A 26,610-nucleotide genomic window follows, 5' to 3' on the forward strand; every position below is an offset into this window, starting at 1 on the left:
AAAAATGATAATAAATAAATTACTATTTTTACTTTTACCGAAATTAAATGGAGTTATTTCCTGCTAATTATGATTGCAAAAGGGCAACTGACAAATTTCTATTTAAAAAACAATAGAAAGCAAAAGTTCAAAAAAGAAAGAAATACGTATCAAATTCACAAAGCAATAAAATACATGAGAAATTAAATGCTTTAGCATTTTTTTCCAATAGAAACTTGTTAGAAATGTCAAATCTAATATTTCGCCCTAAATTAGCTTTCTACTAGCTATCTAAAGTGAGTTAAATGCAGAAAAACATACAAAATTTCATACATGCATTGCAGAATTAATTAATAAATATATATATATATTTGTGAACATTTTTACTATACAGTCTTGTAGTATACATCCAGTTCTACGAGCTGGCAAATTTTCACATCGGCAAAAGTTGATAAATTACATTAAATTGACTACTGCTACATGGGCCGATGTTTGCTTGATTTTCTCAATATGAAAGATACTAAAGTCATATCCATGCATATTAAAGGTCAAGTCCACCCCACGAAAATGCTGACTTGAATAAATAGAGAAAAATCAACCTAGCACGGTGCTGGAAATTTCATCAAAATCGGATGTAAAATAAGAAAGTTATGACATTTTAAAGTTTTGCTTATTTTTCACAAAACAGTGATATGCACAACTAGGTGAGTCAGTCGATGATGTCCATCACTCATTATTTCTTTTTTAATGTTTGAAATATACAATATTTCATTTTTTATAGATTTGACAATAAGGGCCAACTTGACTGAACCATATAGTATTAAACAATGCTAATTCCACATGCTCAGGGAGAAATTAATTGTTGTATCACTTGACAATGAGGAGAAAATTAGAATATTTCATATAATAAAATACAAAAGAAATAGTGAGTGGATGACGTCATAGTCTCCTCATTTGCATACCAGCCAGGATGTGCATACATGACTGTTTTGTGAAATTAAGCGAATCTTTAAAATGTCATAACTTTCTTATTTAAAATCCGATATTGATGAAATTTTCAGTGTTATGCTTGTTGGATTTTTCTCTTTTTATTCAAATCAACATTTTGTTGGGGTGGACTTGTCCTTTAATAAATAATAATAATATAGAATTTATGTACATGTAGCATATGTACGCACATTCTTAGGTGCTCAAGGCACTCCTATATTATCCCAGCTAAGAATGTCTACCGATTCTGGTGCTCACAGGTTTTTTTTTAGGAATTACTTCCTGCCGGTACTCATTCACCTCACCTGGGTTGAGTGCAGCACAATGTGGGAAAATTTCTTGCTGAAGGAAAACACACTATGGCTGGGAATCGAACCCACTTCCCTCAGATTGAAAGACAAAAGTCCTAATTACCACAAGACCACATAGATGCAACACAAATAGTAAAGAGAGAATTAAAACAAGATACATCACTCACCAGGAAGTTGGTAGTAGGTGAGATCGTGACCCTGTAATGGTGCAGCCTGGAGGCATTGTTGGTGTGTGGCTCACACCGTGGAATGGGTTTCTCTCCAGGAAAGATGTTATGCCGGATACCGCTCTTCTTCTGCTTGATGCTACACTTGCACAGGGGACCATCGTACATCTGTAGGTTCGGGAAATACAGGATGTAAGAATGTGGACACACGCATGGGTTCGATAACATTTGCTCCGGCCACAATTGCTCTGCTCTTAATTCCACACACTAATTTAATGACCAACTTCAACCCTGGATTTAACACCATACCCTAACCTAAAACTAGCATAAAACCAACTGCACCCCTAACCCCATATCTTAAGTTAAATAAAGCCAGGAGCAATTGTTGCAGGAGCAAATGTTGTGCCAACGATGTAAGAATGTGGACACATAGTCACATTTTTTACCTTTATTCTACGTGGAAAGCAGATTAAAAACATAACTAAGCTTTCAGCACGATATACATCACAAGCAACAGTGCGTGAGAAATCATTATAAGATCATACCAGATAAATGATCATAATTAGCATCATACATTGCAATTTTACTTGCTGGTGATTTGTAAAGCTCTTAACACTGTTGTTTTGACCTTCCCCCTCCCCCCAAAAAAGGAGTGTAGTCATGAAGTTAGCTATTTCAGTGACTAGTTTGTTTTCAGCCAGAAGATGGCAGAATATGAGATTTTTCTTTCCTTCCTAATCAAGGATTTATTTACAAAATTCAAAACGTAACACAAACAAATGATAAAACTAATTACAATCACGATCTTTTAACAATGAACATTATATGATTACAGGTAATATATCAAAGAGTTCAGCAAATTTTTACATTCTCTTTGTTTTATGTTATCCTCTTTTGATCATTTTAAAGGTAAAAGAGAGTAGTTGCAGCTAACAATTATGTCATGAGAAAGTCTTCTAAATCAATTCTGATAATTCTGATGATCACTAACACAGAAAAGCATATGTGGGACAGTGTACAAATAATGCTTGGGAAAATACCCAACATTTGATTGAATTCCGTGTTTATCTTTTCATTTTCTCAGCAATTAGGCCTTTTCGTTTGAGATCGTTACCACAACTGGTATTTATCTTCAATGCCACAAAGCACTTTCGTACGTCATCATGGATGATATGCATTGTACATTATGATAGGTCAAAAGCCAAATTGCTGCCGACTGGAGATTCCTGGCATTGTTTCTCGCAAGCAAGTATAGAGTACCGAAGTGATGATGTCACGAAAAACTCTGTTTTTGCATTTCGGCGTTTTTGACACTATATTTTGGTAGAGCATGATGAAACCGCCCACTACCAAAATTTGGTGGGAATCGGTCCATGGGGGCCTGAGATATGACCTCATGAATACATGTACATACATGTAATTAGCCCAATTGAAGTCAATGTATTAATTGGCCTGGTTCCTCACACTTAGAACCAGGCCAATAATACGCTGATTTTAATGGGGCTAATTGTGTATTCATGGGGTCATATCTAAGGCCCCTGCCAACGAGTCCCACCAAATTTGGGTTGTGGTCACGTGATCACAGGGACTAACCTCTCCGGGGTCATTGAACCACAGATTCTCAGCCAGACGCCACGGGTGGTTGGCCCTGTTCTCAAGACATGCAATGCGGAAATCATAATTCTCATCCTCCTCGCCCGACGAGGCGTCCGAGTCACTATCGGTACTATCGCTATCCTCATGGTCGTCATCTGGAAAATAAAGGAAAATATAAAGGTGGGAGTGTGATAAAGGAGATATAAATAATTGCAGAACAAGTGTTCAAAGGAAAAAACTTTAGGTCCCATTGGTGAAATGTCAATTATCTAATTAACTAAGAAAGGGGCAAATGGTTGCCAAGTGCCGCAAAGCTTTTTGTTAGGCAATTCCGTTAGATGGTCAGCTTTGTATGCCCAACCCCCATTTTTTGTACTTCACTTGTTACTTTACTAGAGATATTTCTGTAAGATTACGACTATAACTTCTGATAGGAACTAAAACGAAGAGATGAAAGTTCTGCATATATTTTATGGCGATGCCCTATCATAATAACTGAAAACAAGAGTGTCGCCAAGGCGAGCATATAATACGCCTGCCTGTAACACGGAAAATGGTGTTATTGGTCAAGCAAGAAAGGTGGAAGGTGGCGACTTCACATTTGACCTTCTGACCTCAAAATCAATAGAATTCCTGGGATCTATGTTAGTACATGTATCATACACACCAAATTATATGAGCCTAGGTTAAGTTAAACTAAAGTTATCGCATTTACAAGGACTGCAGAAGGGTAAGATGAAAATATGTCAGTGTGACCTTGACCTTTGACCTTTTGACCACAAAATCAATAGGCTTCCTGGGATCCATGCTAGTAACATACACACTATGTCGATTTCAAATTGGCAACTGGGTAAGTAAATTAAGACAAGGGGCAAGGACAACTTTCCCATAGGCCATGTACTTAATTATCAGGGATTTGTGGTTTTCTCCTAAGTACCCATTCCCTTTGGGCAGTAATCTAAATATAAACCAGGTAGTATATTGTTTTATGTCCTCATGAAAGAAAAAAAATATTTGAAGTCAAACTTTTGAAAAAGATGACATTTTAGCCATATGTATGTATTGGTATTATGTTATATGTATTTGAGCTGCTTAAAGGGATTACAGAGCTGCCAACATTGGAAAGATAGAATCCAGTAGGTTTTGCGGAGGTATGATTTTGTGAGGGAGCGGCAGAACGTTGCCCCAAGGATGGGAGTTTTGGGTAGCAAAACACATTAAGAAACAACATTTGATAGTAACTGACAGCTGTCTAAACCATCAAAAAAAATTCTGATAGATCAAATGCACATTAGAGAGAATTCATGAATCGTCATTGACTAAATATACACTTCAGACAATACAGTAGATTTTTTTAATAATTCATAAAAGAATGCATTCAACATGAAAATACCTTTAATTGGCCAGAGGGGGAAGGGGTTGTAGTAGTGGTAAACATGGTAAATGAGCTTTATATGTGGACTGTTTAAAGTCTCTGAGGGATTCCTTTTGAAAATGTCACACAGTCCCATTCCGCTTGAAAATTATCTTTATACTTCGAAAAGTATTTTGTCGTCTTAGTCTTGGATGACTCCATCTCCATGATCTCCATGGTCACTGACGACGCGATTGTAGTGTGGATGAATCGGGACGGGGCGTGCTTCGCACAGCTCAGCCAGCCAGCGCCAGGCTAGCTCACTCACGAAAGAGAAAATGTTTGAATCCGATCAACCCAAGTGAAAGTAGGCAAAAAATCTCCACTTTGCTTCTGGTTCTTCAGGATTGTCAATAAAATTATTCCTGAAACTGAAAGTCGGGGTGTAAAAGTAATTCACTTGTTAATCCTATCGTTGATCCACAGTTTCAGCTCGAATAAAGCGCACACAAGCTTACGAAAAATGCCTCGCAGTGCTCGTGAACCAACTTCCCTTCTCGTAGCTTCCTGGCGCAGCGCGGCCGGCTGGAGCCGCGCCGCGGCGCATCGGGGGCCATGTGCATGGAGTACCGCTGAAGTGTTTTCATCACACACATTGCAGAACCCGGAAATAAAATGGCTTGTTAGACTACTTCACCAGTCGTTCAGTAAAATTATCTTCATTCACATTGGAAATCAATGTACGATTATACAAAAACTGGTTAAAGTTACTGGGTAAAATGAAAATGTGATAAGGAGGTTCCACGTGGGTGTTAGGGAGTTGAACATGCTAGACTCGTAAAACAGTCGTTTGTATGAATTTTACAATTTAACAGTTAAAAATCCTGATTATCCGGGAGATTTTGGCATGGGGTCGGGAGAACGGGAGATTGGATCGCAATCCAGTATTCTCCCGCAGGATCCGGGAGACTTGGAAGCTCTGGGATTACTCTTCAAGGTTCAAGGAGTACATGGAAAAGTGGCCCTTGCCATACATCACTACATCACATACGCGGCCGATTTGTAGTCTCCATAGGTATAGCATGGATCCTACTAGATGGGTATAGTGATTACTAATATTTACAACTTTAAAATTCCTAACTTTCTTATTGTTTGTCCCATATTGTTCACATTTTCACCTATCAACTTGTCTGATTTTTCTTTTTCCTCTAAAAACAAGTTTTTGTAAGGGGTGAACTTCCCCTTTAACTTACGAGAATGGTAATGCCAATGGAGTTCGGGCTTCTTCTGCTCTGGCTCGGGCTGACTCGCTCTCACACGAGGTCCCCGTTCTACGAGTTCTGCCTCAAACCGCTTCAGAAGTTCTTTCATTTTCTCCGTACCAGCTATAGAACTTGCATTCTGCGTGACAGAAAACAAGAAACAACATCAGAAGTGAAGGAATGAAATATGTTTGATAGAAGCTTTCAACGAAGTTACTGTCACATCAATAGAAGCGAGGAGGAACCATCTTGTGGCCAAACACAGGGTAGAAAATCATTTTTATTTTTTAGGGGTCATCTTTTTTTCCCACATTTTTGGGGCTATTTCTTTCATTTTAATGGCTTCTTTTAGGGGTAACAAGCAGTTATGCAGTGATAGAAAATATCATTATTCTGCCGTAGATAGAATAATGATTTTATAAATAATCTTGAATATAGTTTGTGACAGATCTTGGGGCAACTCTAGAAAGAATGGTCGCCCTAAAGCAATCATTTTGGGGGAATTTTAGGGGCGATTTAGGCTGTCATTAGTGCAAAATCGCCCGTTCCCCTCATGTAATTCCTACGCTGGCCAAACATATACATATTACAAAGAATCAATTGACTTTAATTGCATTATAATGCGTCTGGAGTCAAAATCTACTTTTCGCGTTTATACTGCGGTCTCAACCCAAATTTTCAATAGAAGAATAAAATGGAAGTCAGAATTAAGAATATCCTAGAATGAATCATAGAATCCAAATTTAAAAAAAAACAGATTTCATGAAATAGTTTCAAGCACTTTATGCCATTACATTGTTGCATTGTGGTGTACTGAAGTCATGTGTGCCATCAACTTTCAAATTCTTTAAATTACTCACTAGTTTGGCCAAATTAGCACTAATGTTCTGAGACATCCACCACTGACCCGTTTATTAGGAATAACTTGAAATTTATCAAATTATTCATATTTGATGATCCTTAATATTGATAATCTAATATTAGTGAAAAGCTCCTCAACTATACCATGGATTTAAAATGTTATTATTACTACTTTTTCTATGCATAAACTGTTATGACAAGGAACATATTTCATCCTGCTTTAACTAATACCCCTTTCATTAATTCATGGATACAGACTACAGTACGTGTCACATTTCTTGAAAATGAATCAACGAAAGACTTAAAACTTGATTAACCTTATGTCCAAGTTTCAAGAACTAGGCCCATATAATTTCCAAGTTATGATGACATTTCGAAAACTCAAACTTCGGTTAAGATTTGATGTTGTCGCCACCACCATTGGAAAAGCGGCGCATATAATACATGTAGTCTCGCTCTGTTATGCCCAAAAAAAATGAATGGTAGGGGGTATAATAACTTGTCCAATAATTTGGAAATCCACTGCCCCCTACCACCACTAGTTACTTATAGTAATATATAACATTTTAAACCCAAGGTATAGTTGAGGAGCTTTTCACCAATATTAGATTATCAATGTTAAGGATCATCAAATATTTGGTCCGTATTCTGAAGTCGGGTTCAATCTAAATAATAATAATAACAATAATGATAATCTGCTTTTATATAGCGCTTATTTCATCGGAACGACGTGTCTATGCGCTTTACAGATATATCATTCCCCCGGTCATCAGATTCAATCAGTCATTCCCGCACACAATGTGTGCACATCCACCACTCCCTGAGGAGTATTCCAGTCAGTCGCCGGTGAGGCGCACACAGTACTGGACAAGCTACAATGACTTTCACATCCTACCGGGTACCCATATAGCACCTGGGTCGAGAGTGACAAAGTGTGGATTAACGCCTTGCCAAAGGACGCCAGACCGCGGTGGGATTCGAACACACGACCCTCTGTTTACAAGGCCAGAGTCAGAACCACTACACCACAGCTCCTCCACTCCAAAACATCTTGTCTAAAGTTGTGGTTAACTATGGATAGCCAATTGTGACATAAATCTCTAACAGTAGAGGTTCATACTATCAGCTCTTTTTACTCTATCACTCTTAAGGATAAATAAGATAATTGTCTTTACCATAAAAGAATTAGGAAAGAGCACAGAAAAAAAAGAAACATGCAATCACAAACAAGATTTTGACATGTTTGGCTTCCCATAATTTTAGCACAGAGTTAGACCACGGTCTACGTTACGCCCGAGTTTAACGACCCTTTGAGTGCTGCATTACAGGCGCACTCAATATCACCTTGGAATTAAAAAGAACATGATTCTTGAAAAGTGCAAACTCTACAATAAACGGTCATTTATTTCCCTTGGTCCACAGCACTGCACTGTGTATAGTGCATACCATCTTATTTTGAACTTCAAATATTAAATACTTCATTACTGGCGGTTACCATGATGATAGCCCACACAACTTCCTCACTGCACTAAAAAAAAAAAACTGTGGACTTAAATGAACAAACCTACATTGCCGGTTCTGCACTATTCTGAGCCGGACTACTTATTTAAGGATTAATTAAAGGGGTACTCCAGGCTGAAAATTATATGATTTGAACAAATAAAGAAAAATCAGACAATCTAAACACTGAAAATTTGATCAAAATCGGACAAGGAATAACAAATTTATAATATATTAAAGATTTGCATGATTTTATTATTCCTTCTCCGATTTCGATTAAATTTTCAGGATTTTGCTCGGTGAATTTTACTCTCCTATTTAGATATAATTATTTTCAGCCTGAAGTCCTCCTTTAATGACAATTAAATGCTGGTAAGACTTACAATTTGATCATTAGGGTTAATGGAGTAGAAGTTTTCTCTTGGGGAGCACTGGATCCAAGGGGTATCGTCCGCACCCCAATCCTCCGGGTCAGAATCCTCAAAGGGGTCCCTCTCTACCTCCTTCTCTTTCTCCTGACGTTCTTCTTCTTGCAGCTCTCTCTCCAGATCGTTCCAGCGCTGGCAGGGTTTGCTAGGATCTGTGGCAGGCCTGATGCAGGGCAGGGATACACAAAGAATAGTTAGTTATGATGGTGATGGTGATGATGATAATGATAATGACAAGTTGAACGCCTCTAGCAGTCTCGCTTGCATTACTTGACTCCATAACGCAGTAGTGTTGACTTGGGAACAAATAATTATTTATAAAAAACACCATTCATATGGGAATAAAATACTACGTTCAGTGATCCTAAATGACCTTTGACCTTGTTCATGTGACCTGAAACTCTTGCAATCATTAATGATACTTGACTGCCATTGTGTCCAAGTTAAATGAAGTAGGCCAATATACTTTTTAAGTCATGATGACATTTCAAAACCTTAAACTTGGTAGAGATTTCAATGTTGAAGGGGCTGTCACCATTAGAAAAGCAGCGCCTATAGTCTTGCTCTGCTATGCAAACAAGACAAAAATCAATATCAGTCCATCATGTAGAACTTACCCATCTGTTTTCCTACTGCTGTATCTATGCAGGGAACCCTCTCTATCCTTGGACCTTTGATCCCGTGAAGGGCTTCGGGATCTCCTATCTTTCTGGTCATGACTATCAGCACTGGTCCTAGAATGAGGACTGCTATTCCTCTGTGAACTTGTTTCCCTTGAAGACCGGTCATATCTGTACCATTGGACAAAAAAAAAGCTTATGGTTAGACTCAGTGTAGTAAATACATGAGGGGCTGTATGTGGGCAATTATGAAAAAAAAAATTCCCCCAAATGGAATGCTTTGGGGTGACCATCTTGTTTAGAGTTGCCCAAAGATCTACCACAAACAATATCTTGAAAATCAACTATCTGCCTATGGTAACATGAAGATATTTGCATTTACCGCAAAAGAAGAAGCCCGCAAAAGAAGAAGCCCGTAAAATGAAATAAAAGGCAACCAAAATACGTTAATAGCTCTGATATTGAATTGAATTTATTACCAAATATCACTGTCAGGTACAATTACAAGGAATAGTACATCACATATAAACAAAACATTTGGTAATTGGAGCTAACATAATAGCAAGATGCTAATCGAGGTTAGCCCCAAATAATGTCATTATCATAGTTTAAACAATAAATCTAACTAAATCTCAATATTGTACATCAAAATCAATACTAATTCTACTTATACTGTTGCAGAAAATTTCGATCATTTTCAATGAACATATTTACACTATTTACAAGAAAAAAAATCTTAATTATTCACAAAATCTTTATATAGAATTATTTGTTTTCAGGCAGTATTTTACCATACCTAATTAATTATAATCTTCCAGTAGCATTAATTTTAACGATTTGCTAAATATCTTACGACTGGGGGTGTTTCTAACATTACTTGGCAGAAGATTCCATAAAGTAGGACCAGAAATTGATTGTTTTCCCAAATTGGTATTATTTTTGTCAAGATTAACATTTCGCTTTTCTCTATTTCTTGTATTGTAAGGATGGTCTATAAATGAAAAATAATCAATAAAACTATGCGGCAACCGATTATTAATTAAATCGTGCATAAATACTCCTATCAAATATTGGTATTGTTTGAAAATATCGAGAATATTTAGATCATAAAATAAAGGAGCAGAGTGATAAGTATGATGGTTGAACGTCATTATTCTAGCTATTCGTTTTTGAAGTAATAATATAGGGTTCAGGGTTGTTTTGCACGTCCCACCCCATACTTCCAGACCATACGTTATATGTGGTAAAATAAATGAGTTGTATAACATAACTAAGATTCTCTTTGTTACATAATTCCTCAATCTATAAAGTATTCCATTTTTTTTGCTTAGCACATTGCAGACAATGTCAACCTGTTTCTTCCATGTAAGGTTTTTGTCGATATATATACCAAGAAATAATGTTGATTCAACACACTCTAATAAAGTTCCTTTCAGTGACAATTGTCCTGATATCATAATATTTTTTCGTCTATTTTTAAACAACATATATTTAGTTTTCGTAACATTGATTGTCAATTTGTTGGCATTGCACCATGCTATTATATTGTTTAAATTGAGACTAATTTCTGATAAATCAATATGTTGTTCATCACAATTGAAAGTATGAAATAAATTTGAGTCTTCCGCAAAAAGACGGAAATTGAAATAATTTGATGAGTTTGCCAGATCGTTTATATACAACAAGAACAAAGTAGGACCCAAAACTGATCCTTGTGGAATACCGCATGAAATCGACCTGTATTCGGAATTTACACCATCATAATTAACAAATTGCTTTCTGTTTCGTAAATAATCATTAAACCATTCTACTGCCTTACCACGAATGCCATAGTGTTCTAGTTTCTTAATGAGAATAGAATGATTAATTGTATCAAAAGCTTTAGCAAAATCGATGAATATTCCTACTGTCACCTTTCCTTCATCGGTATATCTTGTAATTTGATTAATCAGATTTATCAGTGAAAGTTTCGTACTGTATCCATTTCTAAAACCATATTGGTGTTTATACAATATTTCATTCTTTTCTATGAATTTCATCAATCGTACATTCACTAGTTTTTCAAATATTTTGCTAATCGCAGGTAAAATCGATATTGGTCTATAATTTCCAGGTAATTCTTTATCTCCCTTTTTGAAAACTGGTATAACTCTTGCAACTTTTAATTTATCTGGAAAAATGCCTGTGGTAAATGATAGATTGAATATATGCGAAAGAGGTTTGCAAATACAATTCATAGCATATTTCAACAGTCGAACTGATATGTCATCATAGCCACTTGCTTTAGATTGATCAAGAGTGTATAACATTTCTTTAACTTCTGAACTTGTTATTGGCAGGAAGAAAAATGTTTGACTAATGTATGGACCCATGAACTCTCGGTAATTAACATTTGGTTGCTCAATTTTCTCAGCTAGATTTTTCCCAATAGTAGAGAAATAATTGTTGAGTGAATTTGCTATATCAATAGATGAAGTAATTTCGGAAGGTTCATTTTCTTGGTTAACAACTAATTTGTTAATTTTTGAATTCAGATTCGAGCCACTATTTTTATTCAAAAGTTCATTGATATGACTCCAAGTTTTCTTTGAATCTTTTTTGTCTGCTTCAAACTTATGTTCATAATGCATTTGCTTTGCTTTCCTTAAGACGGCTGTTAACTGATTTCTGTATTTTTTATATTTATTCAAACAATCTTTATTATAATTTGATTTTATAACTTGAGAAAAAAGTCTGTGCTTTGTCGATATTGAACGCTTAATACACCGTGTTATCCAGGGTTTATTTTTCTTTTTCTGTTTAACACATTTTGTCTCAATAGGAGCATGTTTATTACAAACAAATAAGAACTGTCTTTGGAAAATATTATAAGCTTCATTAGGATCCATACATTCTAAAACGCTTTTCCAAAAATTAGTAGTAACATGTAGATCATTACAAAATGAATCTATTGAAAAATTATGAAAGTTTCTCTGTGTTACACTATTTTTTCTTTGTTTAACACACTTGAAGTTCTTAAAAACGGAGTAAACTGGGAGATGGTCAGAAATATCTACTTCAATACACCCTGCTTGAATAGGATAGGCATATATATTAGTATAAAAATGGTCAATGAGAGATATGCTAGAACTTGTTATTCTTGTTGGACTTGTTATCAACTGACGTAAGCCGTAACATTCTGTCATGTGAATAAAATCACGACAACTTTCAGTTGGAGATAAAAGATTTATATTGAAATCTCCTACAATAATGCAATGGTTTCTGTCTAGATTCAAGTTATGCAATTGCTCGTTGAGATCAAGACTAAATTCTTCAAAGTTACTGTCTGGTTTTCTATAAATTACCCCAAATATGATACTCACATCCTGAATGAGAATTTTCAGCCATAATGATTCAGCATTGTGCAAGGACAAATTAGGCATTCGTTTGTAATTAAGTCCTGAATGAATATAAGCACCAACTCCTCCTCCTCTTGTAATATTTCTACATTGTAATTCAAGATTATACCCTGGCATTAAAAAACGATTTACGTCTTTAACATTCCAAACTTCTGATAATGCGACTATATCAAAAAATGATTTCAATTCATCTTCATATACTTCTTTCAACATTTCAAAATTGCGATTCAAAGATCTCACATTCACGTGCGAAATGGAGAATGGCTGAGAAAAAGCTTTTGTCGAGGAAAAATTTTCAGGAGAAAGTGATGCTGTTGTTATTTGAAATGGGTCAAGTTCTTCGTTATCATTAAGCGAAATTCTGTTGATAAGTGTAGTATCCATTACGTTCATAAGTATTACGTAAAAGAAAAAATAAAGACATTACATATTTACAGTTATTTCAGCTTCGAAATATCTTCTTTCGAGAATATGATGACAGGAGCTGATTTCTCGTCCTTCCTGACATATATTTTTCCATTGTAAGTCCATAAGAACTTGTACCCAGCATTTTTTCTAGCTCCATTGGCGAGTCCTAGCAGCTCTCTTGTTGCACCGACGAGGTTCTCGTTGACGAAGATCTTCAAAGTGCTGCGAAGGTTGATTCCAAGATCCGCAGAAGTTGTGCCCCGTAGATGCTTCCTACCATCATAGACAGCATTCCTAGCTCTTCGATTGGTAAACCTGACAATTATTGGTCTTGGGTGCTTGGCAGACGGTTTCGGTGCTCCGAGGCGGTGTGCAATATCGATGTCGCCAGCGGTGATATCTGGGTCGATCCTTTTGGAGATGATCAATGCTACATCTGCTGGGTTCTCCTGCTTCTCTTCTGGAATCCCAGCGATCTCAAGGTTTTGCCTCCTATGATACTGGTCGAGGTCCTGAACTTGACGATCAAGGACATCTACCCTTTTCTTAAGTGCCTGGTTCTCATTCTGTAGTCCCTTATTCTCTCTCTCAAGTCGCTCCGTTGTTACTTTCATCTCTTCGTACTTTTCTTCCAAGAAAGAGAGAGACCTAACGATGTCTTGCTGCCCTCCTCGTACATCACTGATGGCAGATTCCAGAACCGAGAATTTATTATTCATAGAGCTGGAAAGCATTGAAACTTCATCTCTTAAGTTCTTTATTACATCAAGGAGATCATCTCCTTCATTAGCAGCTTGCTGCTTAGATTTCTTCGGTGGCGCTGGCATCAGTAGGCCCAGTTTGTATTGTTACGTAATGTTTCAGGTTTCATAGAGATAACAGCGCGTGTCAGCTAGGTGCGTAAGTAAGGTGCGTTGCTAGGCAATGACGCGTAAATGATGTTATTTTTAGAAGTTTTTTGACACCTTCCTTTCCAAAATGATCAAAATTTCAAGCAAAAAACGTTCGATAACATCCAAATAAGTTATCCAATCGAAAAACGAGTATATCCTTGATATTCACTATTCCGTCCCTGATGCAACCATATAAATCATTTTCACAAAATGTCTCGAAACACGGCAAAATCGCACAAAATGTCAGAGCACCTGCAAAACACGTCCAACCTCTACGATCTCTAATCTCTAATCTCTAAAATAATAGCCCCTAGACAGTGAAAATTATTTCCTGCCCTGGTGAGGGTGAGACTTAAATGCTCATTTCAGAAATAAATTGAAATTCTCTGCAAATCAAAAAGTAAAGTGAAAACCATTCTCAATTTTTTTTGAGAAAATGACATTTCACTGATTTTTTACTACACGATATATGAGGAAGATGCTTGCATACAACATCACAAATCAATAAAATTCTCACAACTTTTTTAATCTTTCATGGATTTTCCTAAAACCTTCACCAATATTTCATCTGCTTGTTTTACAATCAACATTTTGTCAGGGTGAACTTCCCCTTTTAATACCTTCTAGGTGATCTGGATCTCTCATTGCTTCTTGAGTCTTCACTTTGGAGCTGTCTCCTTGAGCTCCTGTCCCTTGATGGACTCTTCTCCCTTGTCCTGCCTCTGTCTCCATGACGACCTTGTCTGGGAGATCGTGACCTCTCCCTCCTACATGTATATCAGAGTAACACATTGAGTATCTAATTACCTTTGCTCACACATAGCCAAGTATAGTGTTCATAACTATAGAAAATAAAATGTTCGTAATTATTACATTTATTTTGCAGTTGGGAGTATTAAGTGGATGTATGCAATTTTCTTTTAATACGTTGCATCCCAGAAAAAAAGTAAACCTGGATTTCCACGTCTTTTTTTTTCTTCAAAAGCAATTGCATCATATTTCATTTACATCAATCAAACTAATCAATTATTCCTTTGTACTTTGATACCTAATATGAGACGAATACGTCAGGCATTAATGAGCAAGACGAGTTTGACATCTTAATGTCAAAATAAGAGTGCGCAGAAAAATTGAACAAAATTGGATTGTGATATGACGGCTGTGCTTATTAGATGATTGGCTCATTAACATTTCTTTTGTATTCTGTGTTAAATATCTCTCACTGATCGCTGAAATAAGAGTGGATTCAGATTCAAACGTGTGTTTCTGCGCAAACCGTTTCTGATATGCCTCAATATTTATTGTTTGTAATCTGCCATGAGTGAATGATCTAGACTACTAGCTGTTGCTCTCAAATTAAAGAAGAGATTCCACTCTTACTATAAGTATCAAATTTACAGCAAAGAAATTTAATAATTGTGAAATCTTTGTCTAACAAGGTGGTTGATGAATGACGAGTCTCGCCTGAAACAGGTTTCCTTTTTTTGTGGGACACACTAGATAGCAAATGATCTAATGTCTTTCATCATTTTATTTTTTTGCATTCATAAACATAATGCTAAGGACCTGATTCAATACATTGCTATTACACTAATTGGAAAGAATAGTCCATGTTCATATTTTTGCAAACTGTTGAAAAAAACTGCTATTTTCTATTACCATTACCATTGTTTTTACAATTGCTACTACTTATATTTTCCCTTCCCATTAGGCCAAAAGGGCTTACAATACAAAACAAGTGGAATGCCTCTGGCGGTCTCACCTGCATCACGCGATTCAATATTGCAGCAGTGCTGACTTTGAAAAACACCATTTAACTAATTATTCACAAGAAACACCATTCATATAATGATACAATACTGTACATTCATTGACATTGGACCTTGATCATGTGACCTAAAACTTGTCAGTGATACTTGATTACCCCTATATCCACATTTTATACACTATATCTATAAACTTTGAAAGTTATGACAACAATCTAATAATTACCTCTAAAATGGCCAAAGTTCAATGACCTTAAATGACCTTTGACTTTGGTCATGTGACCTGAAACTCGCATGAGATGTTCAGTGATACTTAACAACTCTTATGTCCAAGTTTTATGAACTAGACCAATATACTTACAGATTTATGATGGTAATTCAACAAATACCCCCAACATGGCCAATATCCATTGACCTTTGACCTTGGTCATGTGACCTGAAACTCGCACAGGATGTTCAGTGATACTTGATTACTCTTACTGTATGTCCAAGTTTCATGAGTCAGATCCATAAACTTTCAAAGTTATGATGGTAATTCAACAGATACCCCCATTACGGCCAAAGTTCATTGACCTTGACCTTGATCATGTGACCTGAAATGCACACAGGATGTTCAGTGATACTTGATTACTCTTATGTCCAAGTTTTATGAACTAGACCAATATACTTTCAAAGTTATGATGGCAATTCAACAAATACCCCCAATTTGGCCAAAGTTCATTGACCCTAAATCAGACCTGCCAACCTCTGGGAATGAAAAACTGTATTCTGTGATAAAAAAAACTGTATTTTTCCAAAAAAAAGTGTATTTCATAATAAAATGCTTGGCGCACTCGCTCATCGCGGCGCTCAAGCTGCATGCAAGCTAAAATGCGCACTGCTCTTGCAGATGAAAAAAAAAACATTAAAACATGTGTATATCTTCACCCTGGTTTGAACAAAATGATTGAAAAAAAAAACAAGTTACCTGAAATTACATTGATCTAATAACCATATTTGTGCACGTTTTATGAAATAGAGACATATAGAGATTATTTTTCTCAATAAATTACAATTTAGTTTTAAAAAAACGAATTTTTCAAAGAAAAAACGTACTGCCGTACTTTGGTTGCAAAAACGTACTAAATACGGCTAAAACATACTGCTAAATGACCGTTGACCTTAATCATGTGACCTGAAACTGGCACAGGATGTTCAGTCATACTTGATTACTATTATGACCAAGTTTCATGAATCAGATCCATAAACTTTCAAAGTTATGATGGTAATTCAACAGATACCCCCAATTTGGCAAAAGTTCATTGACCCTAAATGACCTTTGACCTTGGTCATGAGACGTGAAACTCATGCAGGATGTTCAGTAATACTTGATTAACCTTATGTCCAAGTTTCATGAACTAGGTTCATATATAAGTTATGATGACATTTCAATGTTGATTCCCCAACATGGTCTAAGTTCATTGACCCTAAATGACCTTTGACCTTAGTCATGTGACATGAAACTCAGGCAGGATGTTCAGTAATACTTGATTAACCTTATGGCCAAGTTTCATGAACTAGGTCCATATACTTTCTAAGTTATGCTGTCATTTCAAAAACTTAACCTTCGGTTAAGATTTGGTGTTGACGCCGCCGCCGCCGTCGGAAAAGCGGCGCCTATAGTCTCACTCTGCTATGCAGGTGAGACAAAAATTGTCTAATATCTAATCTTAAAAGTGCAAATGCAAACTGCCAAGAGTTTGGTTTGTAGTGCCTTTCTGAATATCGTTACTGATAAAAGACTGTCTAATTGCAAGTGGCAAATCATAATAACCTCCAGGTCAAGTAATTTAAAATCATTTTTTTAAAGTAAAAAAAGACAGGTTCCAGGTCAGTAGAGACTTACCTCGATGATCGCTCTCTGGACCTGTCCCTTTGCCGACGAGAGTAATCCCTGGAATCTAAATCTCTGCTGTCTCTGGCCGAGCGATCTCTTGACCTTTCTCTGTCTCTATAATGGTCACCCGCTGACCGTTGTCTGTCACCGTCAATAGAGTCTTTGCTTGAACCACGATACCCTCCGTCCCTTTGTGAGGTTGGATCTTGTTGATCAGATTGCCTGCTCAAGCGTGACCCTTGTCCATCAAGATCTTTGTTTTTTGGCCCCTCCTGCTTAGAAGAGTTCAGTGGCCTCTGGGCTTCCCGACGAGGGTTGTAGGAAGAATCTTGGCTGGTTTGGCCATGCTGCTTTGAAAATCTGTCTCCCGGTGAGGAGACATTACCAGGTGGCCGAAAGTTGTGGTCTTGATGCTTTCCTCCAGGAACGCACTGTTCATTAGGTTTGTGCCCACCTCCTTGGTGATCAAATCCTGACATCTGCATCCCTTGTTTATCAGGATGATTAGAGAAGTCAGGAGGAGGTGGTGGCAAGTGGGGTGCAGGAGGTCTCTGAGGGTTGAAAGGGGGTGGAGGTCTCATTCTAAAATCAAACCCCGGGGGTGGAATCCGCATGTCAGGCCTGGGAGGAGGGCCGTTGGGGAAGGGCAAAGGGGGCGGTGGCCTTGAAAAGGGTGGCGGTGGCCCCATAAAGGGTGGTAGCGGAGGTGGAGGCCTATTCGGAAAAGCCATGTTTTGTCCAACTGGAGGAGGCCAGTCTCCATGCCCATTTGGATGCACCTATATGTTAAAGAATAAGAATAACAAATTTCAATCAAAATAGAATGTACCTGACAGCAAAAACAAAAAGAAGTCTCAGAAATTGACTGAATCAAACATAAATATCACATTTAAGAGAAATATGTGACCGTCTGAAATACAAGTTACACAAATTCATGCAGAGCAGCTGTATGGAATATGTTTCATTGTCATTTGCTTTAAAGGGATGGTCCAGGCTGGAGATATATCTATCTCAATAAATAGAGTAAAATTCAGAGCAAAATGCTGAAAATTTAATCAAAATTGGATAACAAATAACAAAGTTATTGAATTTTAAAGATGTGCATTATTCCAGTGAAACATGTATTGGCATGTCGTCATGAATATTCATTAGGTGGGCTGATGACATCATATCCCCACTTGTTCTTTTGTATATTACATGAAATTAGGTTTATTCAAAATGTTTCTACCAAGAACTAAAACAACTGGATTAACAACTGATTAAGTGCATTAGTTATTTGTTGCCACAACTTATTTCATCTTAACAAAGACCACATCATTTACGCATGTATGAAAAAAATTAAACATTTATGATTTTATGCAATAAAATAAGAAAAAAGAAAGTGGGGATGTGACATCATCAGCCCACCTAATGAATATTCATGACGATGTGCATATAACTGTTTTCACAAAATATTGATAAACTTTAAAATTCAATAACTCGATATCAGCAGCGGCCCAGGGAAACCAAACATGAGAGTCAGGCCACCAAAATTCTGTATAAGCCCACACTTGGCGGCCCGGTAGGTCTACCAAAGTAAAAATGTAATATCTTCAGTTGTTTTACGGCCAGCAAATTTACTTGATGGCCACCAAAAATATGAAATTGATTACTTTGGTGGACTGATCATGCCACCAAGAAAAGTGTGGAGCCTTGGCTAATCAGAAAATAATTTGGAAACAGACAAGCGTAGTTCTCGGCCTCATGGACCCTCGGTGTTCTTACCTCTGGTGGATGAGCAGGGTACTGTCCTTGAGGTCCAAATGGTCCCTGTGGGCCTGGAGGTGGTCCTAAGTGTGCATGGTTCTGACCAAAGCGAATAGGACCTGTTCCTGGTCCTCTTGGAGGGGGAGGCCTTGGGTAAGGTCCAGAAAGCCGAGGGTTGAAAGGAGGCCTCTCGGGTCCTGGACCAGGTGGGGGATGCTGGGAATGCATTATGATGTCACAAAGGAAGCATGGGTCAAAACTTCAAATCATCATTCATGTAGACAGCCCCCTCTAGATAGTGAAAAAGAATAAAAATTGAAAGTTGCTATTGATTAGATATCAGATTAGATGGTCTGTTAATTGAAAAAAATCAAATCTTTTTTATTTGGCATGTGATACATGTAAATAGAATTTCATTACTAGCCAAAATACCAAAATACCAATTTTTATACAAAACAGTCTTTATTGTTTTTATGCATTGGTATAGTAAAACTTCTTTCTCACTAATTTGGTTTGAAATGCATTCAATACATTTAAATACACATACAACTTAATCCATTTCAATACAAGTCACACAAAAAAATGTCTTTGGTTTATCCAGTCTCTGAATGTACATCATTTTTCATCAGGGATAGTTTTCAATGTATATAATAGGATATAGCAACAGCAAAGATTTTTTTTAACTAAGGTAGGGGTAATCACTGGCGTAAATCCCGGGGGGGATGGGGGGATATATCCCCCCCACTTTTCGAGGAGGGGGGGGATGGCCTGTACAAACATCCCCCCCACTTTTTACGAAAGAAATGAGAAAAAAAATCACAAGAGATGATTGTTTTATTGGTGAAAATTCTTCCTAAAATACCGCTTAACAAATGAAACAATATTATTGAATCATAAAATGCAAATAAAGAGCCAGTTCACCATTTCCAAACGAAATACTTATGTCCTTATTAGAACATTGAAGAGAAACCCCCGTTTCTTCCAATTCATCAATGTTGGGGTCTTTGGGAAGGGATTAAGATGGAATGTCAAAAATTCTTGAATGTAATCTCTAATAAAACCATTAAACCATCATGGGGTAAAAAAGATAATAATATTGGAGGGGTATTTGCCATATGGACATAGTGGCGTAACTACGGGGGGCATGGGGGGGCACATCCCCCCCCCCCCATCGGCTGACAAAAAAAACGGGGAAAGGGGAAAAGGAGAAAAGGGGGAGAAAGGAAGAGAAACGTAGTGGGAAAGAAGAAAATATTATTCATTATAATGTTATATTATATTATATCATTATTATTTATCATAACTTTATGAAACATAATTTGCCCAAGGCCTACGTCTTCATTGTTCCTGGTGCTTGCATTGTCTGTTTAACGTGATATAAAATCCTGTTGTACTAAAACATCCCGTTTTCAAGTCAATATAAACCAAATATATTTCCTAGCACTTGAGTTATCCTTGTTTTATGTAGTGACATATGCTTCTTTTTCACGACTCAAAAAGTGATTGCCCCATGTCAAGGTCTTCATATATATGAAACATTTCCTGTCCGTGATTACGTTCGCATTAGTGGATTGGTGAGATATGTCTGCTTTTCATAAATTCCTAAAATCAGTCCTTAAAATGTCCCTTCTGATCTGAATATCAAAAATTTTCAGCTTGCGCTTCGCGCTCGCATCATTTGGTTAATGAAATACGTATGGTCCTAGTTAATTCTTACAAAAAAACCTTAGAATGCCCCACTTCAGGTCTGAATTATCTAAATTTTCAGCTCGCGCTTCGCGCTCGCATTGTTTAGCGAGACAGGTACCTATCATGATTACACAAATTTGATTATAATGTCCCTTTTTAGGTGTGAATATAAAAAAAATTTCAGCTCGCGCTTCGCGCTCGCATTATTTGATCAGTGAGATACATATCAGTTTAATGACATTGTACTTAAAATGTCTCTATTAGGTCAGTATAACTGACAACTGAGCGCGCTCACTAGCGCACTCACTCAGTGATTCAAAATTTTTGCTGGTGCCCCCCCCCCCATGCCGTGACCCACGGTACGCCACTGTGGACATATCAATGGCAATTCCTTGCTTATCTAAAAACATGATTGCAAAAAAATGCCAAAATATTTCAGTCATCCCCCCCACCCATCAACACGGATTTAGGGCGTAAATGCGTAAGTGGGGGTAATGCAAGTGAATTTCTCCATAACTTTCTCAAATTTTAGATTTTCTAAAAAGCAGTTTCAGCATGTTCAGATTAATCAACAGGAACCTTTTTTCAATCTGTACAATAGGTTATGGTTTACAGCAAATTCCTAAACCTGGTACTTTAGTGTATATTGGAAGTTGTGACTTTTAATCTGTGGTTTCAGCTTATACATATAATCTAAAGCAACATTATTCTTGCAAAATTTAGTCATGCATTAATTACTCACTAGGACTTTGGTACTGGAATGAACTGACCCTTGGTATTAAACTGAGCCTCTCCAACTTTTATTTTGTCTTTTATTATTTTCCTTTTTAGCTCTTTCATTCCATTTCCTCTTTCTTTCCTCATCATTACCAATTCCATCCTTTCTTTTTATTCTCAATATCCTCTGTAGCCTGGGGACCATTACATGTAAGTTGTCAGCTTTGAAAATAAGTTGTCTTTCTCCGACCGTTACCATAGAAATAGTCAGGAGCCAGTGCCTCTCAGCCAATCAGAACCAAGGATTTTACTGAAATTGTCAGCACTTTGATTTCATCAGTGATGACATTTTTAATGAAATGCCCCACTGGTCATTCCCTAATTCTTTCAGCTTTCCCTTTTGAGCCAAGAGAGAGCTACATGTAGAGGAAACTATAAAAAAATAGATTTTAATTTGTCATGTGGACGAATTAGGTGGTCTGTCGTACATACAAAAATAGATAAACAGATAAATATTTAAACAAATGAGTATTATTGAAAGATAAATAGAGATAGACATACATATCTAAACAGATACATATAAGAAAGATAGATAAATAGATAGACAGATCGAACAGATAAATAGGTAAATATTACATAGACAGATAGACATTAGATTAGATAGAGATAGATAATGATTGATGACAAAAACTACGATGATGATGAATGACGAATATGATGGTGGTAACAGTGACTGATTATATTATACACATATTTTCAGAGACAGATAGATACATACACAGATAGATAAATAGATAGATAGATAGACAGACATATAGAAATTAGAATTAGAAAATAGATCGATATATTTAATGATACTCCAGATAGAATAACATTAAACAGATTTAATAGATAGGTATATATTAGATAGACAAATAAACAGATATATTTAAACAGATCAGTAGATATTAGATTGAATGATAAAACGATAGACATACATATCTAAGCAGATAGATATAGTAGTAGATATATAGATAGAATGGATATATTTCAAGATTTTATCAAAATATCAAGGAGAAAATAAACATTGCAAAAAATGGAAAAATATATTCAACGAACATTAATGCAAATTTCATTTATTGAAAGACATTTTAGAACAAAAAATACTGCAGAAAAGCTTAACATTAAAGATAAATTCCAGTTTTGGTAACGATCTAAAAATGACTTTTTACAGAATCTAATATAATGACCACCTAAGTGTCTGTTTGTATGAATAAAAAATATGTGCCAAAGGATTCTGGAAGAAATTGTGTAATTGCTGAGAAATAAGCAAAATAAGCGCGGATTCGGTCACTTCCGTCGGGTCTTTATTTTAGCAATAATAATACACTGTCCCACGTGTGCCTATCTGTGTTGGTGATCTTCAGTGTGAACATTTTTCAGCGTAGATTTCAAGATTTCACAAAGTTCAGTTTATGTAACTGTATAGCTGTACCAGATCTAGATCCTCGATGATATACTGACAATTTAGACAGCTGGCAGCCGTCTGTTTCGAGGAGTTTTTTAACATTTTTTTTTTTTTTTAATTTCTCCTCATACACAGACGGCTCGCTAGCGTGCAGCCACCATTAGGGGACTTGCAATGCAAAATCCCCCCGTCGGGGCTCTTCAATTTTTGTCTTTAATGAGTAAAAATTTTGAAAATTCACGCGACCAAAATGCAAATTAATATTCCCTCTTGGCATCAATTGCCAAAAAACCGAGAAAAATCAAGTTAAAAGGAACAAAAACAGTGACTTACCTCGGCTGTCGCGCAAATTCACTTCCCCGTTTTATCCGATCTTAAGTACATAAACATATGGCCATTGAGTCCCCTGTACAGATCGCGCTAGAACTTCGGTCTCTGTATTTGGTGAGTGAAGCCAACGGAGTTCAGCTGAACAACCAACATAACAGAGACCGAAGCTTTTGGTCTACTGACAATTAAGCCTTGTTTTACAGACTTTCTCATGAAATCAGTGTTTACTGCAAATACTGGAATTTCTCTTTAAGCCTTAAGTAATACTAATATATCGAGACAAATTTCGGGCAGTTCACTCTTCTCTTTTTTTATTAAATTTTCGCCATGTTCGTATTTCGGAATCCGGCTTTCATGGCTTTTCTTTTATATCCTTCCCTGTCTGAACTGACATTTGTGCCATCCCAGAAGTAAATGAAGCCAAATGCACTACAGGCTTCAGTTCGGGGGATGAAGCGTTTGGTCTCACGTAATTAGGTCTCCCGACTCCAAAACTAAAAGATCCCGCGCCGACTTCAAATCAACAAAGGGGCACCTCAATAAGAAATAACAAACACATTTCTTAATATGTGGGACCGCAATTAAGTCCACTGCTGAAATTAAAATCACGGTAACTTATTATGTACTGATTAACATTTTGCGCGGGATAGGCAATAGGCAAAGACGAAATAATCAATCAATAAATTAAAATCATTCATAAATCTTTCAATGCAAAACTAATGATGATTATGATCTTCAAAATTTGACAAGTTGAGAAACACTCACGTCACTTACTTACTGACATCGACACAACATACACGATCATTAGATTTCGAGTCGTTTCGACCATCAGAAAACGCGATGCAGAACTCGACCTTCTATCCTGGATTATTCGACCCTACATAAGGCATGAAAATGACGCAAAATATCACTATTAGGCGCGAAGATGGGATAATCTATGTGAGGTCACTCCTATGTTGTTTAGTTTTATAGTTGAGTTGAAATGGAGTAAACCAAACTTGAAAATCAGTTTTCTTCCTATAGGCCCTACACTACGGTGCGGGCTCTGTGTGATGTATATAGCCACAATTTGCAAATGCAGATCGAGTGCATGTAAGCATGAACTCATACTTATTTTGACACTTCATAAACCAAAATAATATACCATAGACGCATAAACTGTCTTTCTGTGTCAAATAAGTAGAGCCAGGTAAAATCTAGTTTCACTACTTCAGACTGCATTTTGCATTTATGCACTATATGCGAATGTGCGAAAACCAATGAAAGCTAGTGTCTGTGCCTGTAGACTATACAGTGAAACGGTCCAAAATGTGTGATAAAACTTCTTCACTGACATGTGTGATAACGATTAACACTGATACTGATTGTAACTATGAAATCAATTTTTTCACAGTGTGTTCACTCACGGGCCCACACGTCGGGCCAGTGAAGCTAGAATCCCCTGCCAGAATCACCCTGCACTGCAAAGAAGAAAGCCTAGGCCTATTTTGTAAAGTGCAGTTTATTATATTTCAAGCCACGGTCTGATAATACTTTACATATTTTAATTAAATTTGAATGAAAATTTAATTTCTAATTTTGAGGAAAAAACTTATCATTTGATTAAATTTAAGTTATTGATTTGTGATTAAACAAAAATTCTAATAGAAAATTTATCACTAATTAATATGTCCGACTTTTAAAAGTACAAAATGTCCCGTACTACATGCCTATAGGCCTCAATCTAAAAAACATAAATAAATAATAAATAAATAAATAAATAAAAACTATATGCTCGCAGTACATCTTTATTGATACTGTAGGCCTATCCACTTTACTGATATATAATTACCAAAAGTGATTACTGAATGTTCCGTTTTAAGGTCTCACTGACTGAAAACTAAAGTCCCTGCTGACAGCTAGCCAAAACGTTCATGTTGAAATATAAAAAAGGCCCGTAGGCTATTGCGCCAGTACACGCATTATGAATTTTAACATGTGAGATATCTAATATTCCGCAGTAAAGAATAAGGCTAAGATGTAGGCCTACTTCATTGTGGTCTACCCCTCAGAGAAAATGGATGCCCACTTTTCCGCCCCACCCCCCCCCCCCTCCCTTGGCAAAAACTGAATTTTCCCTGCGTCACCTCTAAATTGTTGCTTCCGCCGGCAATGAAAGTATGCCTTCTATAGTTCAACAAGCAAGTCGGTAGACAGCTGGCACCTGTCGATCTGTTTTGAGGATTTTTTTTTTTTTTACATTTTGATTTCTTTTTTTTTGTGAGTGGAGCCAACGGAACAACCAATATAACAGAGACCATGGACCTACTACTCTGTCAGAGTAGTAGGTCCATGCAGAGAATGAAGCTTTTGGTCTAGTATTTCGGCAACCATACATCTCTCCAAGACGGTCGAATAATTTAGGGTGAAGGGTCGGACTGGCTGTTTATGGACAAATTTGTTGCTGGTAGAGATGTCTAGCCAGAGCAGATTGACAATTTGTCGGATAAATAAACGACGTATCTACCATCACTCAGTTTGGTGCGAGAATTTGACGAAAAACGTTTCTTAGATATAAACAGTGATAGAAGTCGGAGCCTAGCCGTGTACAGCAACAGATCAACACTAAGCTTTCCGACTCTTACAGGTGGCGCGAACAGAAGTTTTAGTTGGGGTAGGCTTGTTCAATCAAATGTTTGTGCTAGTGATCTTTCGCACCCCGGTGAAGTAAATGGGTATTTCACAACCCACGCTCGCGGGCGCGGCTTGTTGCTGCTGCGCGAGACCGGCTCAAAGGAAGTTATGCTGAGCATCGTGGATGCGAAAGTGCACTAGCGCCCACTTGAAGTCTGTAATTAACAATTCTGTATGATTATGTATCACCAAACTCCAACAAGTTTTGCGCAAGTTTTTTGAACTGCTGAAAAGGGTTTTAATTCTATGAATTATACACCTTACTTTAATGCCAAATTTACCCAGACAAAATGAAAAAGTTATAGGCCTAAGGCCTAAATAATTAGCTATTAGCAGAAAAAATAATTGAAAAATATCAAAGATATATTATAGGCCTAATTATAATAATTATAAATCACTTGTTCACTGCTTGTTGTGGGTTAGGTCTATGTTAGACAGCTGGCAGCCGTCTGTTTCGAGGAGTTTTTTAAATTTCTCCTCAGGCCTCCTACTACACAGATGGCTCGTGATCGTGCAGCTGCCATTATAGGCCGGTTAACAATGCAAAATCCCCTGAGCAAGCTGAGCTGAGTGATGGGGCTCATCGATTTTTGTCTCACATG

The 26,610-nt window shown here is 36.9% G+C and overlaps 2 protein-coding genes across 4 annotated transcripts in view; one reads left to right on the forward strand and one right to left on the reverse strand.

Moving 5' to 3' along the window:
• LOC129277698 (ribonuclease 3-like) overlaps positions 1-24,175 on the reverse strand; it is a 44,372-nt gene extending 20,197 nt beyond the window's left edge. Inside the window, exons 1-9 of one of the 2 annotated variants that reach the window (XM_064110631.1) lie at positions 24,110-24,175; positions 19,171-19,443; positions 17,416-18,185; positions 14,385-14,531; positions 9,063-9,236; positions 8,401-8,608; positions 5,648-5,795; positions 3,038-3,195; positions 1,445-1,612 (exon numbers count right to left, since the gene is read on the reverse strand). In XM_064110631.1, coding sequence (XP_063966701.1) covers positions 1,445-1,612; positions 3,038-3,195; positions 5,648-5,795; positions 8,401-8,608; positions 9,063-9,236; positions 14,385-14,531; positions 17,416-18,185; positions 19,171-19,380 — 1,983 coding nt within the window. In that variant the 5' untranslated portion in view covers positions 19,381-19,443; positions 24,110-24,175. Of the gene's footprint in view, positions 1-1,444; positions 1,613-3,037; positions 3,196-5,647; positions 5,796-8,400; positions 8,609-9,062; positions 9,237-14,384; positions 14,532-17,415; positions 18,186-19,170; positions 19,444-24,100 lie in introns of both variants that reach the window. The other variant, XM_064110632.1, reaches the window with a different exon arrangement.
• Positions 24,176-25,762: 1,587 nt separating this feature from the next.
• The window catches only part of LOC129278297 (transcriptional protein SWT1-like), a 33,577-nt gene continuing 32,729 nt past the window's right edge, over positions 25,763-26,610 (forward strand). The window contains exon 1 of one of the 2 annotated variants that reach the window (XM_064110270.1): positions 25,763-25,988. The gene's annotated coding sequence lies outside the window, so the exon portion shown is untranslated. The remainder of the gene's footprint in view (positions 25,989-26,610) is intronic. The other variant, XM_064110271.1, reaches the window with a different exon arrangement.

This window comes from Lytechinus pictus, chromosome 15 (genome assembly GCF_037042905.1).
Source record: "Lytechinus pictus isolate F3 Inbred chromosome 15, Lp3.0, whole genome shotgun sequence".
Taxonomy (NCBI): Eukaryota; Metazoa; Echinodermata; class Echinoidea; order Temnopleuroida; family Toxopneustidae; genus Lytechinus; species Lytechinus pictus.